The sequence below is a fragment of the Styela clava genome, chromosome 3 (genome assembly GCF_964204865.1).
Source record: "Styela clava chromosome 3, kaStyClav1.hap1.2, whole genome shotgun sequence".
NCBI classification, from domain to species: domain Eukaryota; kingdom Metazoa; phylum Chordata; class Ascidiacea; order Stolidobranchia; family Styelidae; genus Styela; species Styela clava.
The window spans coordinates 10457156-10478986 of NC_135252.1; the positions used below are offsets into that span (position 1 = coordinate 10457156).

At 33.1% G+C, this 21831-nt stretch overlaps 2 protein-coding genes across 2 annotated transcripts; both read left to right on the top strand.

Annotated features, from left to right (window-relative positions):
• The first annotated feature begins 153 nt into the window (after positions 1-153).
• LOC144421089 (uncharacterized) lies at positions 154-4173 on the top strand. The gene is made up of 6 exons (XM_078111310.1): positions 154-340; positions 1200-1297; positions 1783-1854; positions 2681-2836; positions 3003-3165; positions 3466-4173. Exons 1-6 carry the CDS (start codon positions 163-165, stop codon positions 3582-3584), a joined length of 786 nt encoding a protein of 261 aa, XP_077967436.1. The 5' UTR covers positions 154-162; the 3' UTR covers positions 3585-4173.
• Positions 4174-8543: 4370 nt separating this feature from the next.
• Positions 8544-20843, top strand: LOC120342461 (complement factor D-like). The gene is made up of 7 exons (XM_039411291.2): positions 8544-8719; positions 8917-9082; positions 10127-10239; positions 15961-16131; positions 16488-16633; positions 19422-19581; positions 19823-20843. The coding sequence occupies exons 1-7, from the start codon at positions 8611-8613 to the stop codon at positions 19987-19989; spliced, it is 1032 nt and encodes a 343-aa protein (XP_039267225.2). The 5' UTR covers positions 8544-8610; the 3' UTR covers positions 19990-20843.
• Positions 20844-21831: the final 988 nt, after the last annotated feature.

A 21831-nucleotide genomic window follows, 5' to 3' on the forward strand; every position in this document is an offset into this window, starting at 1 on the left:
GTAGCAGAAAACAGCGTCGTTGATTGCTGCTACAATCTATTGTGACATAAATAAAACTAGCAATTTTTAATAGTTCTGTGGCCCACCTCAAAATATTACTGTGGCCCAGCAATGGGCCATGGCCCACTGGTTGAGAACCAGTGGACTAGATTAATTAATTTTATGTTACAGGTAACATCGTTTATGAGCGTTCCTCCTATGCTCATGAAGATAGTGAAATCTTCTCTCATAAGCAAATATGATTTGTCATCTTTGCGAAACGTTGGTTGTGGTGCTGCTCCATTGCCAATGGACGTGGGCGAATCGGCTAAGAAAAAATTGAACTGCAATCTTAGCCAGGGTAAATATATGGTATTTCTGTAGTATGTGAACCAAGATGGCGGACACGGGAATGTAGTATGTGTACCAGGTTAGGGTTAGGACATAATTTTATTCCAATTTTTCTTATTTTAGTTCTATTGCGAGTTTGGGGAGTAACCAAGAGACTCTCGTACTATTTGTACCTGAAATTATGGCCTAACCCTAACCTGCTACACATACTACAATCCGGTGTCCGCCATCTTGGTTCACATACTTCGGGAGTACCAAATATATACCTTCATAAAGCTGATGAAAGCTTTACGAGATCAATAGAATAAGTATATTTAACAATATCAAAGTGGATGTAATTGTTTTTTGATTATTTATTGTAAATAATGTTTGGTAAAGAATGTGACATTTGCTCTGTAAGTCAATCATCACATGCAACTAAAAGTATGAGAGTGAGCTCGCACTTGACATAGGTTCTGAACTACGGGTTAATTTATTGTACCTTATGCTGAAGCAGTTGGGACAAAAACTTTCTCTTTGTTCAGTGTGCAATCACTTTATCTTTTACGTATTGTCATCAAATTATTACTAGTCTCTTTTTTGTTGCTGTTGTTAATTTTGCTAATTTGAAAACGTTTGCTATACCAAGTTACAATTTAGCTTTGGTTTTCATATATTAGAGGATTGTTTCATTATTTGTTTTCATATTCCGCACACTTTCTTTTTAAATATGAAGTTGGAATTGTTTGAATGACAACTCAACAAAACGGAGGATTAGCGATAATATATTGAATGCTAATATATATATTCTGAAGTTTCCATTGTGTTTAATATTTTACTTTCGACTGCAATGAGTATTATGCGCATACCAACTTGATCTTTCATAACAGGTTGGGGTCTGACGGAGGCTGTACCAGTTGTGATGACTCATGCATCTTATAGCCCGGTGAATTCAGTTGGAATCGTGTGTGCTAACACGCAACTCAAAGTATATTATTTATTGGTTGTTGTTGTTATTTCTTGGATAAATATCACTTTTATCATTTGTCGATAGATCGATTGTTTTCACATCCTACCTTTAAAATTCATCTACAATTTTATTGTTCTTTTCGATGAACTTTTTTTGGGCTCTTCGATGACTTTATCTTCAATTTAGTTTTTCAAATTGCTTCAAGAAGGGCGTATCGTGGTGTGTGTACATTGGAAACAAAAAGTGGTCATGTGACTAATTATATAAAGTTTTTACCACACTTCACTATAATATTAATAAATAAATGGACTTTCACTACGTGAATGAGGTAATCAATTCTAGGATTAGAACAAATTGATAAATTCAAATCTTAAATTATTGCCTTTTATCAAAGCTATGTTGCTCTTTCATGAAAAAAATAATTAAATAGCTTTTTTAAAACACTTTGTTGTGTATGTTACGAGATGGAATTTTTATTAAATCATATAAAACATCACTTACAGGTAATCGACGTTATTACTGGAAAAGAACTTGGACAAAATGAACATGGGGAACTGTGCGTGAAAGGGCCTCAGGTATGTCTAAAATCTGAGTCTATTCAGCGGCTATTTGCTCGAAAACTTGCATTAAAATTAGGAATGATGACATACACTTCATCTGTAATAATTATGCATTTTTATTTTAACGTTTTCTTTGTACGATGAGTTTAATTCGGATTTAATTCTTTTTTTATTTGATTTTTTTCATTTCAGTATTTTATGGTATTGACGTTGACGACGTGGACAGTAATTATTGTACTATTAATACCATTGTAAAGTTTAAAAAACATTTTTCTGAGATAATTTTTGGAATTTTCGTATGTTTACAAACAATTTGTTTGGCAATTGCAGTTTATTGTTACTGAAACCATTTAAATATCAGTAACATTAGCGCACAAAGTGCCTCATACATAGTTATATTGATCAAATTACCAAAATTGTCATTACCTAGAAATAATAACATTGTATTGTTACATCTCAACTTATTAAAACGAATTTTGCAATTTGATTTATATCAATTATCCGTACTTATGAGACGACTGTAAGCAAACTATTATATTAACCATTCACATGTCAAAATAGTGACATCTTTACCGACTTTTTGAATACTGACTTTTTGTCTATAATAAGCAGGGCCGGATCATGTCTTTTAGAGGCCCTGAGCACTTGAGACTTTAGTGCCCTATAAATAAAAATAAGCAAACATTTTTATCATCCCGACAAATATTGAAATTTGGATCGTCTGACCAACTCAGATAATTTTATTAAACACCGATGCACTATTGAAAATTCGTTTAAGAAAATTTCTATGGTAAACCCTCAAATTAATTAGGATTGTGTAATTCTACAATTCGACGTTTAGGTCATGAAAGGATATTTCAAGAACCCATCATCAACTGCTGATACAATTGATGCGGATGGATGGCTTCATACTGGGGATGTCGGGTACTATGATGACAATGAATTGATTTATATTATTGATCGCATTAAAGAACTGATCAAATATAAAGGATTTCAGGTGAAACATGTATATTATATATAACAGATAAAATATAATAAATTCAGCTTTCAATTTATAAAAATCGGGCATCTAAAAGCCATTCGTCAACTGAAATTCTTTTACAAAAAATTTGTTTTCAAACTGACATTGTTGGCAAAAAATGTAAATTTCATTTTGTATACAGGTTGCCCCTGCTGAATTAGAAGCGACACTAGTTGCCCATCCTAAAATTTTCGAAGCAGTCGTTATTGGAGTTCCGGACCAAGAGGCAGGAGAACTTGCAAAAGCATTTGTTGTTCCAAAAGATCCGAGTTTAACAAAAGAGGAGATCCACGAATATGTAGCTGGTGAGAGCCTTTGCGATTCCGCATTTTTGCTCTTTACATTTGTGATTTAAATTTGATTACTATATATTACGGCAACCATGCTATAGATTGGCAATGATAGTAATTCAGATTTGAAAAGTATCTTTTCGCCAACAATTCTTCACAAAACAATACTAGTATCTATTCTAGAGTAATCGAGTTTGTAACAAATATCAGACATTTGAGCATTAAATGGGAACTTTTTTTATTCGCAGTTCTTTAACTTTTTTCGTCTATCGTGGACGGTAATAAAAATGATTTTTTATTTACGTATTTTTAAAGGTAAATTGACAAAGTACAAGCACCTGCATGGTGGCATTGAATTTCGTGACAACATTGAAAAAACTCCCAGTGGGAAACTATTGAGACGAAAACTACGTCAGAGCATTGCCAAAAACTGATTATAGCAAGCTTCATGGGGTGAAAAGTATTATTTATAAATTCTCAGAAAAAAATGAGGCAATCCGTTATATCAAACTGCATTCTTTTATCATGCAATAACTAAATGTAGGGAGAAATACCTTTTAATTAATCCGAAATCCATTTAATCTCTTTATGATTGAAATCCTTAGCGCATCAGTTTATTATGGTTTGTCGAATGGAATAAATTTATGTCGATCAGTTCGTCAGTTTGAATACAATTCTAAAGCTCATGTAAATTTGTTAGTAGAAATGCAAAAGAAAAAAAAGAATATGTTTTGGACACAGAGATAAGTATGTTCAAAAATAAAATATAAATTTGATTACAGTATTTAGTAGAATAGAGAGGCAACAGACAGCAAAAGTTTAAAAGTAGTGGCTTTGAAAATAAGTTCCCGCGAAATCCTCTTATTTTCTTGTGGGTTAATAAATTTGAATTCAGTTCGATAATTCTATCCTGCGCCATTTTCTTTTGATTTCTTTCTATATTGAAGTTAGACTATCATTAAATTTCTATGCCACATCACTGGTCGCATTTATAATATAAAAGTGATAATGCATAGAATTTCATAAGTTCTCATTTTCATAAAATATGTTTTACAATTTGTTACTTTCCGCCTAATTATGATTATTGTTTGAAAAAATTTATGAAAATTTAATAATTTTTAAATAAAAATGGCATGATTCACAAAAATCTGATATTTTTAGTAGAGGAAACTTTTGAAGAAATTGAAGATTAGTGAAGTACTATTTAGTGCACAAGTTGACGTTCATGTAACAATTGTCGTTTTGCGCGGTTTCGTTACTATCATAAAGTAATATTCAGTTCACGAAAAGCGAAAGAGAATACAGTATAAAGAAGAAATCTTAAAATCCATCATTTTCCCAAAATTTTGACAAAAATTTCTTTTCGAAGATTTTCAGTAGTTAAATATGGAAGTATCCCTTAAAAAGGAATTGTTTTTACAGTTTACATTTTTTCGCATGGATAGTCTTGGCCCCACATTTTTTACACAGAGTGTTGCTGTTTGCTAAAAAGCTACGATTGGAGTAATTTTATTGAGAAAACCATGGGAAAAATTATTTCGTGATCTTCACAGAAAGTTGTGTCTAAAAATAAACTCAAATCTTTTGAAAACGTAGATGAGATGTATCTGTTGAATACAGTAAAGAATGTACATGACGTTGTAACAATGACAAGCAGATTATAAACAATTTAGTTGGGTTTTCGATGTGTAACAGTGATATATATTAAATAGACCACTTGGCATTATTCGATGACGATGTTTCGTTTTATACCTCTGTGAGGTTTTTCTTGACGCATTTGTTAGAGATGATGAACCACAATGAGCTATTTGTGTATTATTCTGTTTTCACATGACACGTTTTGTCTGACTTTTACCTTTACTAAATAATAATTTCGCCATTTTGACGAAAACGTTTGAACTGCGGCAAAATAAACGATCATGGATATGGTTATAATTGAAAGTACATTTGACGCTGAAAATGAATAGCCTATACGGATAATTAATAGTATTAGAGTCTATATGACGTTAAAAGTTGGCCTTATTGTGTAATTAGTATTTTGACCAATTAAAAGTGGCAATAAACATTTTCGTTTTTTTTCATTTATCCGTCACTTGTACGAGTTGAAACACTTACAAAATTTTAATGACTTATAATTTCAACCTCAAAACGGTTATTGTTGGGAGATTATTAACAGATTCTTTCTCGTAATAATCAACAAAGGTTATTTTCGAAATGTCTATAAGAACCAGGCTCTTGAAATGAATTAATATTTCAAAGTACAGACAAAAATTATTACGAGGCTTTAATTAAAATTTCTCTCATTTTAGAAATTCAGTGACTCATCTATAATGGGCAATTACAACGCTTTACGGACAATTTAAAACTTCTTTATATCGATTAAGAGATTATAGTTATTCACAACGATGTGATGAAATCTATCAACGTTTCTGCAATTTCAAAGAAATTTTAACCAGTACTCTTTGGTACGTCGCAATTTGTGGTACCATTCATGTGAGCCAATTGTCACAGTTCTGCCGAATTTTAGTTAACTTGCCCATATTTATATCTGAATTATAGACATTTAGTTTTAGAGGTCAATATGGTTGTGTAACAGGCAGCATAAAATTTGAAGTAGAAAAGTTTATATTCAAATCAAAGATCTGAACAAGTCAAATTCTTTGTGTGAGCCAATTTAATTTTAATTTAATTCAGATTAGGAGTAACGACGTAGGAACAATTTTAAGATTAATGCGGATAAATGGCACTTTTGAATAGCATAAGCATCTTTGTTACGTTATAAAAGAAATGAAAAATGACTATTTTTTGTCATTTTATAAGTGCTTACGATTGATCATTAATTTTTTATTTACAAACCAAAAGGTAATTTTATACATTGGATTGCATTTTGAAACAGTGGTATTATAGATAAGCATAGTATACAATAGAATGTTGTAGTGTATCAGCATTATTCATACCTAACTTGGAATAAAACTAATATATATTTTTATATATTAATATTTTTTTAGTGTTAATAGTGTCTGTTGATTCGAACAAATCGATTTGTCTGAATATATGTTAGATGAGAGTGGGGTAAATGTACTCGCTTTATTGCAATAAAGTATTTTTTATTCAATTTCTGCTTAATCTATATCAATTTTTCAAATAATATAGTGGATTTTAATGATGTGATATACAAGTGATATAGCCAATTTTTTTTATGTTGAATTATATTTTCTCTTCAACATTGTGACACTGTATGTGTACACGACATTAAAAGTGTAGGTTTACGTTCAGTGTGCGATAAAATACGGGGAAAGCAAAAATTTTGTTTTGCCTTTTTTTATATAAGTCAACAAGCGATATAGCAAAGTCTTTTTGTGTTGAATGATATTTTCTCTTTAACATTGTGACATTGTATGTGTAAACGACATTAAAAATATATGTTTACGTTCAGAGCATGTTCACGTTCAGCGTACGCTAAAGTGCGGAGAAAACAAAATTTTTGTTTTGACTTTTTTGGACATAGAGTTTACGTTACACACTTGAACTATTAGAACTCAAGTAGCTATCACTTAGTGACATTAATTAGCCTTCGAAACTGTAGAGGCCCCTTGTATAAAACAATAAATAACAGCGAGCAAAATACGTTCGATAATATCTTAATTGACAAGTTGTGTAAATAAAAAAGTTTTGTTATAAAGTTCAAAATGGGCGTAAATTTTAGTTAAAGAATTTATGTTATCTTGTTTTAAATGTATAACTATATAAACAACATTCACATATAAACAAAGATATTTAAAAAAAGGAATAGTAATGATAATGGGAATTAACGGTAACATTAACAACAATTCGGTGAGGATTCGTGATTGTTCGTAAAAATGGTAATGGTAAAAATATCAGAAGTACATTAAAAACATTTCATAAACGTCAAACAAAATTGTGAGATATAGACAGATTTTGGGTAAATACTTCAAATTTAATGATATAAGCGATGAGTCAATTGATTAAAATAATCAGCACCATTGTTTTTATGGATAGAAGTTGACGCTGTGGAAGCTCTATTATATAAGTGTTGAAATGAAGTCAATGGAATGCCTATATCTTTGTGCTATATGATGGACACTTGATATCGCTTTGACATGTTTTAAAATGAATAAATACAATTGTTTTCCGGTATTGGTTCAGAATAAAATTTTAAATTTGAATATTAGTCATCGAACTGTATATTTTCGAACAATGCACGTTGTCCTCCAATACGAAGCTGTAGTACTTTTTATAATACTCAATTATTTAATGATTACAGACACCTCACTCAATGTTGGTCTGATCCTGCGACATATATATATATATATATATATATTACACTGATTTAAAATGGATATCTTAAATCGTGCACTTTCCAAATAAATCCAGTACTTTGCATAGCAACATGTATGGCTTAAATGCCTCAATTGCACGAACTCAAATATCACACAAACTCAAATGCACGGAAACAAAATCTTAAGTTATCGAACACAAAAGGCTCACTTGTTCGCACCATATTCGTACTGATCATTTATAAGGGCTTGGAATGAGACCACAACAATATATATTTCGACTTATATCAAAGTGGTTTGTTGGGAAAATCCTTTAGAATTCTGAATAACTTTTTGAACTTATACAGAAGAGATCATACAGGGCGTCAACACCGCATCCTCCTGCTAATCCCTCAAAATCTTTCGGTGTTTATATCAATCAAAGGATTACACCATTTACCGGACTGGCCGTATAGTAATAGTTGCTTTTATATACTGAAATGACATAAAGAACAGCAGTTGAGGTTTTAAAAACACACCACCTACAGGCTTCCAAGTATCGCGTGAGTACCTGAAATAAGATGACACGTAATTGTTCTGCGTAAGGAAGATATAAATGTCAAAAAAAATGGAGAAAAGTTCATCGTGGTATTCAGCGGCAGTTTAAGTAAACCTACTTTTGCATTATGTGTCGTCATTTTGGGTCACATATACATATATATTAAATTTGTTTACTGCTCCAAATAAAATTAACGTTTCAGGACTTCCGATAGTTTGCTATTTGAAATTTTTTTCATAATATATAGGTTAACGTTGTCGTATCGAGAAACCAGTACATACGCGCTTTAAATGAGAAATTTCAGAATGAAGTTTACAATTTTTGCATGCAAGAAAATTCACAAAAAGTATGACAGGGAAATGTCTTTATCGAGAATGACGTGTAGAGGGTCAAGAACAATGTCGACGTAACATGATGTGAGGCAACAATAAACCGCAACAAAGGATCAACTTACGAAATATTTTATAAACGCCCATGGCGGACAGTTCGATGAAACCTTTGTTCCTGATCCTCGTTAAAAATAATTAAAAAATATCAACCTTGCCGAAATATTATACAATATAGATAGATTAGCACGGTCAACTAATAATATATGCTTAAGTTTTAGAGTAATCATATAAAAAAATGAGACCTAGCTTTTATATACGATTACTAGTAATTGGAATATTTATCAGCTTATTGTGTTGTGTGCAACAGGGATACACGTTGCGAATACGTGATAAGAGGTTAGAAGGTAAGTCAAAATGCGATCACAATATACGTTTTAGTCAGATAATGACAGCGTGTGAATATTTTTTATTGTATGTTTTTTTTTTACTTTTGCGCCTTTTGCGCAGTAAAATATATATACCGTTATCTTGAAATATTTTCTTCATTTTATTATGTAGTAATTATTATTATTTCAGTCTTCTCAATTTTATCAATGTTCAGATTTAGAATTGAGAGTTACGGGAGGTTCCAATGTAAAAAGAGGAGAGTATCCATGGCAGGCGTTGATCCTAATCAAAAAGAAAAATCAAGCCACTGGTACATTGACTTTATGTGGCGGTACATTGATTAGCACAAAATGGGTTATAACTGCAGCACATTGCGTTGAGTGAGTACATAACATATACGTTCTTCTACTGCTGTACGCCATCTTATTATGCGAATCACGCGGCATCATATTTTAAGTGTATACCGCAGTGGCTCCGAAATTTTTTAAAATCGTTACCCCCAAACTAAATTGCAGAAAGCTCAATTAACGCTTTTACAAAATTTCGATTTTAAACGATAATACTATATTCGGTTTCGCCTCCCAATCCAATTTTAAGATGCTGAACTTGTGATTGCTTAGCATTTTAGCCTGGCTACATTGTGATGTAACACTGCTCATTGACTAGATGTGTACATTACACGTCCGACTATTTCCCAGGCTGTCGAAAAGAACGGGTTTTACAAAAGGAATTACTGAGACAGTGATCGTCTGAACTACCTCCTGATCAATAGGAATCAGTTTGGGAGCCATTGGTGTATACATTAGCAATGATTAAATATTATATATACTAATATACAATAAATTATGTCCGACTGATTTGAGAAGGAGGGTATTAAACACCCTCGCCAATCCATAAACGGTTTCTGAAAAAAAATGATAGTGAACTTGATGAAGACTATTTTGTCGAACTTTTGTCCTACAACCTCAATAAGTTCCACATGTTAACAAGCAAGTAATTTGCTTATTCAGCAACATCAAGCCCGACCGCTAAACAGTTCGAATTTTCCTCATAATTTCTGCAAAGAGTTATTACGCGGGCCCGTAGGTATTCACAGGGGTCCGCTTTTTCAAATATAAATCACATTTATTGCAAGCAAAGACTTCTGTTGACATAACATGAGTGTATATATTTAATTTGATTATAGTCCAATATATGCATGAACTTAGATAATGTCAGAAGCTAAAATCGAACATTTGTGATTCGTGAATCATCCTTCCTACACCTTTCCCTAGCACTTAGCACGATACACCAAACGTCAGATAAATTCTAAGTTGTAATGTGTTAGTTACACATTGTTTATTTTTAACTTTAATCCGTTCTAATGGATTATTGTGTGGTAGAATTTTTTATCTTAGGAAGTTACTTTGCAATTTTCAATTTAGAAATTACGCCAAAATGAGAATATATTTTGGAGTATGGAATGTTACAAATCGTGTGGAAGTTGGAAGAAAATTATCAAGTGCAAAGAATGTAATTCCGCATCCTTGTTATGACGGTAAGTGGTCAATATATTACTTACTCTCATTGAGCTAATGTCGTCGGGAAAATAAAAAACTGAGGCGTCCCGTCAGCTGTGATCTGACTGTTAAATGACCAATACCTCACGTACGACAGTCGCCCCGATAGTACATTGCCCTATCGTTATTTGGGACGCATGATAAATTGTTTTCGCTTGCACACTCACTGTTTAACTGTCACTCAAAAATTTCTTGACTGTACTGATTCTGACCCCATACGTCACAAAACCAGCACGAGCGCCACTACGTCTGGTTACTCATGTCTAGTTTAAGTTAGTATTTGTCCACTTGCGATGAAATAATTTTATTCTACTATGTCGCTTTGATCTTTAATGACAGATCTGGATCGGAGTACCTCCGATAACTCGCGACCGCTTGAAACTTTAAACTGTTACGTTTTGATCTGCGTACAATTGAGTCTTCAGATTATCTACGTTTAGTCGCCTATTGTGCTGTCATCTTTGTTACAGCACATTAGGCTAATTTTCTTCGAAAATTTGCGATATTAATTGCGATGGATTGTTGATCAATTATACTATGCGTAACGTTACCTTCGAATTGGCTGTACTGCGCATGTCTTGAAAATACCAAATTTAGCATAACCTTTTACTCATTAAACGCATGGCGTCTGATATATCTGTATTTCAAACCCCAGCTACAGTCAGCAAAGTAACCTGCGATACACCCACCCCATTACAAACAATTTATAAGCACATGAGAGCTATGCCCAAATATATGGACACGTTACCGATTCCAAGAAAAGCACCAACATTAAAAGACATCAGTTATAACAGTGAGTGCAAGCCCCGCTTTTACGAGACAGTTACGAGTTAGTTCAGTGTCACCGCGCTGTGTTACGGTACCGGAACTACCCTATCTTTAGAAGTTCCTGTCTTGTGACAGCGTGAATTGAAGTTGCAAGATGGTCCGACTCGCAACTGTAGTAACACCAACGATCCGAGTCACTGCTGTAATATAACACGATATTCGGCGCTATTCGCCATTCCCCATTAACAAATCTTAGCAAAGCAAGGATTTCGTTACGAACCACCGACGTTCGATGACACGTGATCAAAATAATATAAAGAAGAGTGCCAGTATAAAAACAATGTGCAACTGCAGACGTCATTGCAAACAAAAACTAATCACAGTTATAACTAACAGTTATATTTGAAATAAACAAAAGTAATAACTTTCAAAAAAAAATTCCATCTTTAACCCCTGAAAATTTTGAAGAAATTGGTCCAATTATCAAAGAAAAAAGCGGTTTTGTAAGATTTCCACTAGGTATCCTATTCTGTGTCAAAAAACAAGAACAACAAGGGAGCTATGCTCAAATATATGGACACGTTTACCGATTCCAAAGCAAGCCCCAACATTAAAAGACATCAGTTATAACAGTTCTATTAATTTCAAGAGTCTTGCTGCACACTTACACAAATATATTTCTGTAACGTTCTTCGTGTCTTGCTGCACACTTACACAAATATATTTCTGTAACGTAACGTGTAGACTTCTTCAGACAAGCATTTTACAACTATCAACGATAGTTGATTTGGTTGTACAACGATAGTTGTAAAATGCTTGTCTGAAGAAGTCTGACCTCGGTCAGACGAAACGTTACAAAAATATATTTGTGTAAGTGTGCAGCAAGACTCTTGAATTGAATAGTTATTTTCAATCTTGCTAGAGCATCTTTGCGTTATACGCATACGGATTCATCTGCGCAAAGGCATAGAGCAAGGAAAGGTAGTTAGTTCCACGTAACTTCAACTCTTAGTTAAGTTATAACAGTGATTGCGAGCCCCGCTTTCACGAGGCAGTTACGGGTTGGAACGAAAGAATATGAAGAGGAGTGCCAGCGTATGTGTCCGCAGAACGTTCGGTGACATCATAACAAACAAAAACTAACCCCACAGAGCTAACAGAAATAAATAAAATAAGTTCTAGAGAAAAATTAATATAAACTTAAAAATAAATAAAAAATTTTTAATAAAAAATAAACCAATGAAGATTTTGACGAAATTGGTCTAGTAATCAAGCGGAAAAGCGATTTTTAAGATTTCCACTAGGTGTCCTATTCTATATCAAAGAACAACATAACAACAAAACAATCGTTATGTCCACTACATGTCCAACAAAAACAACATAATAACCTAAAAGATCAATGCTCAAATATATGGACACGTCCATCAGAGCGAAACAGTCCTTACCTTTGACGCTACCGGTACCTACGGCGCTGCTCGTCATAGCAGAGCAAGAATTTCGTTACACACCACCGACGTTCGATGTGCACGTGATCAAGGGAACAAAAAGAAGAGTGCCAGCATAAAAATAAATCCGTTACGTGTCAAAAAAACAAATCCCACAGTGCTATCAGGAATACTTGAAACAAATAAAAGTAATAGCTTTCTGAAAAAAAAGTTCATCATTAACCACTGAAAATTTTGAGTAAATTGGTCCAGTAATCAAAGGGAAAGGCGACTTTTCCACTAGGTGTCCAAAAATAATACAAAACGATCGTTATGTCCACTGACGTGTCCAAAATCCATCGTTATGTCCACTAACGTGTTCAATAATGATCGCAATGAGCATGATAGAATATTATTACTGACGTCACAAAGGGAAATCATTCATCTGTCAACTAACATTCTAAGGTCACCGATGGCATTTGTTGATAATAATCTTTAGCAGAGGAAAACAAAATGGCGATCTAGTTCACAGTCGACATGTTGCAAAAAGGTTATTTTACTTTCAAATTACTATATCATGCCAAAGACTTCTTGCGTTTAATGACAATGACGGCGGTTTGTTTAGTGAGGTTATAGGCGAAAAGTATTAATAGCTAATCTAAAAATTCTGACAGACACAATTCTTTTCATCGCAGTAATTACTAGTATATATAAGTACTAGTATATCTTCAACCACCAAAATCCTCTCTTGCGTCTGCTGACAGTTTTATATCCAAGTCCATTGCAGAGCTGATAATGTATATATGGGGTTGTAGTTTCCAGACAAGTAGTAGATTATCGATTATCACGAGCGCTGTTTCCTTCGGTTTTACCTAATGTTTCTTGACACAAACACTTTCAGTGTCACAAAACACTAATACCTTGCCATAACTATACAATTATCGGTAATAACCCGTAATACGAGATTAAAAATTAAATTTAAATTGCAAAGTCATTGAGCCAAAAACTAGAGTTAGAAGCGTGGGTTATCCGGTTCTGATCTTGCACAACAGACCACAACACATGTGATTACGGTTCCTGTGGTCGAAGTAATAACTTTGGGTTCTCGCAGGCTTTAGTATTTTAGATTGTCAGAGTCAAAGATTATGGATGATTTGTTAAAAATAGTGTTTTAGGAGAATTTGGCATTTCGTCGCGATACTTTGTGGCAAGGGATTTTGATAATATGTATTTTGAACGGTTATTTTCAGTCGGATGAGAGAAGGCTGAAATCAAAACAATTATTATTTGTTGAAACAAAAGTTAGGTATAACCAGGCAGAAAATAATGACTGTTTTTGGGGCGATAAATAAAAATCATAGTTTGTTGAATAGAGACAACAATGCTCAAATCTATGGACACGTAGATTGAATGAATACGCCAGTGATTCTCAAACTTCTTTGTATTGTGACGCCCTTCAAAATATGCTCAAGTTGCGACTCCCTAACAAAAATACTTGATACCTTTCTTTGAAAGATCTTTTTCGAAAACATTGTTTTTAAACGATCGTACAAAACTTGGGGGATGGGTGGGTGTACTCTTTTTACAAATGGTATTGAATCTTGTGGGTGAATTCTGAAAAAGTTGCAAGCATTTACTTTATTCGAAGAAATTCAAAAACTACTTGAGAATCTTCTTTTTATAATTTACTCTACAGTATAATTTTTTACGCAACACAAAACAGGTACAATTTTGCAAAAGGAGAAGAGTTTTGCGACGCCATAGCAAAATTGTAACGACGTCGCGACGCACACTTTGAGAACCACGGGAATACGCCAATAACACTATTTTCAACGGCGTTCCCCCAGACGACCAACAAATAATATTTGTTCGTTTCCTATTCGGATAAATATCCGGAAAATCTTGGGAACGGAGAAGTGTGCGGTATTGCAGTGAAAATTTATATGGTTCACAAACTTGCCATTTGTTTTTACTTGCTATAAAAATAAACGAAATATGCCGCGCTTTGGTCAAGGAATACCTACCTGAAATGAAATATCTGACAAAATTCTATTTGGTGGCAGTATGAGCCGGAATTGCTTATATGTCATTGTTTTTTTACTCGTTGTCATATTCGTACTTTTCAATCTCTATTTTATTGCATTGGTCTGCCTAAATTGTTTAAACTTTGACAAACGAGGCTGACGAACATGACTTGCCAGATGCACATCGGTACCGTAATGGGGAAGGCGTAGCAACGAGATCGCCGTTGACCAGCACGGATTGACATTCGTGGCAGAAGCGGTTGTGCTTATTGATAAAATAAGTGTTCTCTTGAATTATAATAAAAAAAGCAAAAAATTGGGTGAAATATATGGTTCTATCTATGGTCTGTTGCGTATCTAAACGTAAAATGGCGCCCAAGGTAAAGTTAAAAATGCGCTCCCATGATCATGGGTTACCAATTTTTATCAACAGCTTTTGTTGAAATGAGATACTTCTACGTTAAATTATAAGTAAAATACAGGTTTAAATTGTTTATAATATAAAATTATTTTATTGAAACATTTTACTGAAGCTTGGCACCGAGCCATGGCTGTCATACCCGTACGCCACTGTTAGATTGTCATAGTTTATAATTTTCAAAAGGCATATTTTCAACTTTATATACGGGAGAATAAGAGCGATTCAAAATTTTGGGCTTGAATTGGCTTTCATTCCTACTGATTTATACTCAGAATTCGGAAGGCTTTCTATCCTCGTAAACCAACCCCTGATCGCGGCGTGCGGATGGTAGACCTGTAATCGTTTTACTAACTTTTTATTGTATACATTTCTGTTATTAACTAAACTTTTCCATCTTTAGCTATATTAAAAAGCGATCGCTTTTAAATTTCGCATAGTAGAGGGTGGAAGTTATTACTTTTTCAATATTTGACGTCCATTTGTTCAACCTGAATCTCGCTGTTTATTTATAACTAAGTTCATAAATAGTAAGTGCTTCATGAGCAGCGTATTTTTATGGTGTCGATGTTGCTTGTTTATTTACATAACTGCCCTGTTGTCCTGCGATACTGTCCGTGCGCCCAACTTCATTATATATATAAGTTTATAAAAATTCCCCAATTTTTGGTATTGACGGTGACACTGGATTCGTCACCATGTTGTTTATTTTGATACAAAGTTAAGATGAATTTCAACATTGCCGCAACAACCAAAGTATTTACATCAATTTGGTGTAAGTCAAAAATTGTTCGATAAACGTTGTCATTCCCGAGGTAATCCGAGGCAAGTTCATCATTATAGATACAAGCGTAATTGCTCCAAATGTTTGTATTTTTTGTCATATAAAGAAAAACGTTGATGCTAGAGTGTAAGTGAAAAACATATAATATCTCCTGCTTTGTTAGACATGCTAATATAGCTTTAACCGTCGTTTTTTGTCAGACTTTTCTCTAAATAACATTTTTACTTTGTACCAATACCTTTGTATCAATCCCATTCTAAATATCATCATATTTTGCTTAGGATCTCGGGAAGCAGCATTCTCTGGCTCCAACTTGGCTCTTATAGAATTGAATAAACCCATTTTCAGCAGAAAATCAATTTGCCTGGATTACGATTGGTCTCGTGACTGGGCAGATTTGTCGTTGGGTAGATCTTTAGGAGGCTGTATTGCTACTGGATATGGTGTCACAGGTATGCCAGAAAATTAAATGAATTTTTAATATTTGCTCTTGAACTCGTTTTATAACCAAGTAGACTCGTGCGGAGGGAAAGTCATGGCACGTAAGTGGCGACTGGAGCGCAAGAAGTTTATTAAGGGTTTGCTGAAACTATCGGAACTATTTATTGGGACGATACTCAAAACAGTTCGGTGACAGATAGTAAAGAAATGAAAATTTTTAATATCCCCATTTTGTATTTATGCATTTGTAGATATCAGTGAATAGCAACTAAACACTAGGCATTAGAGTATGCCAGCAATTTTTTTTTTTTATGAACCAACGATTTCTAAGAAAAAGCTGTTGATATATTTATTTTAATTCTGTTAGCGACGGGAAAAGACGCAGAAATATTACAGAAAGTTGCATTTTCTACTGTGTCAATGAAAACGTGTGCAAGTTATGGAGGAATGTCAAGAAATAGTGAAATATTGTGCGCTTCTGATGATAAAGTTACTGGAAGAGACACTTGCAAAGTAAGTTAGAATATGGAAATAATGAATGAAATTTACTGGTAAACACCATAGAATTTACGTGACGACAACTGAAGCTTTTCTATGTTAGGTTAAGTAATGCCATTTCTATAGAAAAATATAATCGCTAATCGCATTTCGTCAAAATTTTACGTGAGATGCCACGTAATCACTTTGACATGAAGACATTGTGGGCTGAACTTGACCGGATTTTGACAAAAACGTGATGTTGAGTTTATTTTGATATTTCTTCATCCTATTTATTGTCGCGTGTCTCAGTTTTCTGTTTATAATATGAAGAAATACTTGACACTCATTCATTTTTCAATGTAATTTGCATCAGAAAACTGCCCAGTTAAATATGTGCCAATGATACACGTATTATCGAATATGTATTATCTACTATTCAAGTTTAATCAATGTAAACGACATATACTAAATAATTACCGTAATTCGTCATGTTTGCTGTGTATATCTTTAACCTCTTTGTTTGTAGTCCGCATATTTCATCAATGACAATTTTTTGGAATTGTTTATGCTATCACAGATCACCAAAAGAGCCCGATTACGAAAACAAAATCGCTATTCTTGTTTATTGATAAATATCGTTGATCACAATGATGTGGCTGAAGTGCCATGCTGACACCACTCAAACTTTTATACTACAAGACAAATGATTGTTTTTCTCATCAATCCCAATTTGTTTTTTTCCTAATCTTCTTTTAGAGGAAAGAATATTCTATTTATCAAGAATTTTATTCAATACTACAATTCGATATGCGCTCTATATTGATTGCAACAAACTTATGGTCATTTTTCATAATAAATAAATAAAACAGTAATTTATATATTAGTCAAAAACTGAAAACGGGATATTGTCACTCATAATCAAATTATGTAAGACTATTGTTGCCCAATTTGAGCTTTTTCTGAACTGTTGTCAACTAGTCTATTAATTCGGACTCTATCGGATGGACGCTGAAACACTTTGATTCTCTGTTTGTGATATACGTTCAAATCTTTCTGGCAGAGTTTTAACGTCGTATTGATAACATTTCAAACATGAAAAACGATATACCATAGCAGATAACTGGTTTTGGATTTGACATCGTAAATACCATATCTAGCATGAGTTAGGCTACTTGAACTGATGGATGCAATCAAGAAGAAAAAATTCGTTTGTCATCGAATTAGAGGCGCATTTTCACGTAATTCGCTATTATGACAGCACATGACTGCGTCATAATGCACATTGAGTTTAAATCCGGTTACTATCAATTCGCCACATTTCTCACGATGGCGTGACGATGTGACAATGGCAATCATTAGCTGAATCTTTATATACAAAACCGAAGAAAAGCAATTCAACTAATTATACTATTTCCGGCTTAGTGATTTGGTATATGAATCAAGCATTAAATATATTTCCCATATATTATGAATATCCTATTTTACATTTACCGCAACCAAAAAATGTTTAAATTTCGAAACAATTACATTTACCGAAGTAGGTCGGGAAACCGCTTCTGAATAATTATGAATTGAAAATTGAAGGAGTTTTATTGTTCTCGTCTCAACAGTTGAATAATTTGATTTTAAATTACTGCACCGATTACACAGCGGTGGCACGATGGAGAAGGCTCGAATGTTAAACGAAAAGTAGGAAACAATCGCAACGAAGAAGACCAACATCTGTCAGAAATAACAATTGATCAAGATATACCGCCAAATATATAGAGTTATACTCAGTTTGTCACGCTACATCCTAAAGTCACTGGTTTCATCAGACACGATATAAACATAGTAATTCATATATGGAATAAGTCGGCGTTGAACTTTAACATAAAGGATAGAGATCAGAAAAAAAATCATATATGTGACGAAAAGGACCTAAATGTTAAACTAACATAAATATATAGCACTGAAAGTATATATCACAAAATTGAAAAAAAAAAATAATTGGCTGGTTTACGAAAAATCAAATGTATACTAAAAAACGTGTCTGGCTTGGCTATTAACGTATTGGCATAATATGTATAACATATCGACTTCTCTTAATTTCGTATAAACCAACACACATAATATTTAATACATCTTTTAAAACTGATACTAAAAATTAATACAATACTATTCATTTATGGTTGATGTAAAATTCAATAGAGCTACACCTTTTGTATTTCAAATAATCCTTGTTTTGTGTTTATGAATCGTTTCTGTAACATATAGTTATATATACTCTATAATCAGAAGGAGATATCACGTAATCGCACGCACAAAGTTGTAATTAAGTGATTACAACAAAAATTCAAATCATGATATTTGTCATGTTCCATTTTTAATGACTTACCGATCTTTGTGCTGAATATACCACCAAACGTTTACAAAATATGCGAAACATAACCGGACAACGGACAATACGCGCCCGTGTTTCTTCATCTCTTATAAAAAAAAAAACTGCTGTTCAAAAACCGGTTATACCGATTTGTGTAATTTTGAAAATGCAGAAAGCTATATTTATCCGCCGCGCATCAACAATATTCCATTTTATTTCTAGTAAATTTGATGTATGAATTTTGCGTATATCATAAATTGCATATATCGTAAAAATGAATGCTTTTCAAGAAGATTAAATAGATCCGGGCAATTTGAGAACCGACGCACATGCCATATATGAAAATTTCACGTTTACATCTTTGTTGTTTACTATATATTATCAATTGTTGAAATTTATGATTTAAAGGGTGATAGTTCTGAAATTTGATATTTATATCATAAATACTTTAACATTCAGGGTGACATGGGTGGTCCACTAGCTTGTCCTACGTCACGATCTGGATGTAACGGATATTACTTAGCTGCGGTAACATTAGCCGGATCTTCAAAATGCGGAGAAGAAGGAAAACCCGGAATTTATGCAGCCCTAGCTCCAAACTTGAAATGGATAAGATCAGGTATATGAAGAATGCGACATTTGTTGGAATTTTTCATTGATGTTTGTCATATTAGTATGAAGTTGTTGTCTATAATCTCTAAGTATTGCAATTGGGGAGAAACTGATTTACGCAAGATTTTATAACAATACAAATAAATACAATAATAAATGAAGAATACCTGCTCAGTTTTTAAACATCAACTTTACTCTAGTGACAGTTTTATGATAACCCGATACTAATATTTTCATTTTTGTTTCAGTGATGAGCCAAAGAATTCGACGAAATACCCAGCCAAAAACGCAGGCTTACAATTGCGTCAAGCACATTTTGAAGCATAACAACAGTCATTTAGGATCATCATCATCTATTGTGACGAGTGTTCCAGAATATCTCGTTTTGAGAGATCTCAACGTCAATGGTATTTGAATAATGAGACACAATTGTCATATTCTACTGTCATTTCGTATTAAAAATAAACAATGCTTAATCCGAACTTCGTTTTGTCAACCACAAGGATTGAGCTTCATCGGTGAATTCAGTGAAAACTGACACTTTGACAAAAATGACAAATTTAGTCATTGCTTTTAAAAGATCTTCAACGATCAACAATCAATCATAGAAGTTCCTTCGCTCCAGTTTCAATGATATGACAAAATCGTAAACATTTCTCAAATAATACGCTGCTCAGTTTGACCAAATTGTCGATTTATGTTCTATTTTGGATGGTTTAACCATGCAGCCGTTTGTTATTTTACGATTGATAAAATCGAAACATAAAAAACGTTAAAAAATAACTGACAATTTTTATTGCATCGAACAATTTCATCTATTAATGAATATCGTATATATTTGAAAAAGTGTTTGCTACATCAAAAAGGAAAATATTTTGGACGTAAATTTTCATTGACGTTCCATAAGAAATACAAACGAATTTTCTATAGTGTAGGCTACCTTTTTTGAAAAAATGTCTGTTTATATTAGAATTGATGTACATTCTTCTATTACGGAAAGGCATATTTTCCACTAAATCTCAAAGAGATTGAGAGATTTTTATCAAGCTAACTTACCGAATTCAAAAAAATAAAAGTATGAATAGCCATGTTTAACAATTCGGAGTTTTTGTGTAAAAATGGAAGAATTATATCTGACATTGTGTAAGTTACTGATACAAATCGTGAATATCATTCATTTATTGGAGAATCATTTGTAAAATTAATTTGAAAGTTATAGAATACATTCCTGCGCACATTGTTTTCGCAATAAATTGTAAATGCATATTTTATGCTGTTAATGATTTGTTAAACAGGCACAAGTGTAAAAACAGATAATATGAAATGACTCAGTATAATGGAATGAAGTATATAAACAAAAGTAAGGAGACAAAAACTAGTATATATATCGTAATGTTCCATCTTAAATGTTCGAGGCAAAAGTTTGAGTAAATTAAGATTTTATTTGGAAAAGGGCTAATAATTGTGACGAGGATTGTGAGTCAACACAGCCTCAGTTGTAAAAAATTATCTCTTATACAGATATATATTTAATAAAAAAATAATGTACAGATTGTTCAAGTGATTTTATTCCACTCTCATTTAACAATCTTAAATCAAATGTCAACTGAAATATGTAAATAGAAAACTTTATTTTGAAGAGTCAAATCATGAGAGAAATCAAGAATCAATAATGTTGACATCTTATTAGAAGTGTAAAGCCAACGAGGCGGTTCAATCATATCCACGACGAGATCAGGATCTTATATGAAATTGGGCATATATGTTTCATTCTTTAAATATCCACCACCTAAGTGTGTGCCCATGACTTCCTATATATAGTTTATATTCCTAAACTAAAAAAATCACACACAAGTCGTAAGCAGACAAATTAAATTAATGCAAGGAATTTAAGTAACGTTAATCGTTTTTTACAGTGTTTGATGTCTTCTCCTAAATATCTACAATAAGATGAGCTACTGAATTAAATTTAGCAAAATGATATTTGTTCAATTTCATTGCTTCTCCGATAAGAAGTAATATTTCTCTCCAGCTCCAGTTTCAGTTTGTCTAGACCAGAGTCTCTAGCTAGACCACCGGTTCTCAACCAGTGGGTCATGGCTCACTGCTGGCCACAGAAACATTTTCAAGTCGGCCACAAACCTATTGAAAATTGGAAGAGTCATTGATAAAGTTTGTGTGGTTGTAGTTAAATTTTGCTTGCAGTAGCAAGAAATGCTACTGCTGGTTTTGTTGCAGAGTGGTCATTTTCATTCAA

Bases quoted from the DNA above. Each gene is read 5' to 3' on its own strand.
- LOC120342461 (XM_039411291.2), top strand. From the start codon at position 8,611: ATGAGACCTAGCTTTTATATACGATTACTAGTAATTGGAATATTTATC. The intron at 16,634-19,421 runs GTAAGTTAGAAT...TTTAACATTCAG, and splicing joins CTGGAAGAGACACTTGCAAA to GGTGACATGGGTGGTCCACT. The intron at 19,582-19,822 runs GTATATGAAGAA...TTTTTGTTTCAG, and splicing joins CTTGAAATGGATAAGATCAG to TGATGAGCCAAAGAATTCGA.
- LOC144421089 (XM_078111310.1), top strand. From the start codon at position 163: ATGTTACAGGTAACATCGTTTATGAGCGTTCCTCCTATGCTCATGAAG. The intron at 341-1,199 runs GTAAATATATGG...CTTTCATAACAG, and splicing joins GAACTGCAATCTTAGCCAGG to GTTGGGGTCTGACGGAGGCT. The intron at 3,166-3,465 runs GTGAGAGCCTTT...GTATTTTTAAAG, and splicing joins GATCCACGAATATGTAGCTG to GTAAATTGACAAAGTACAAG.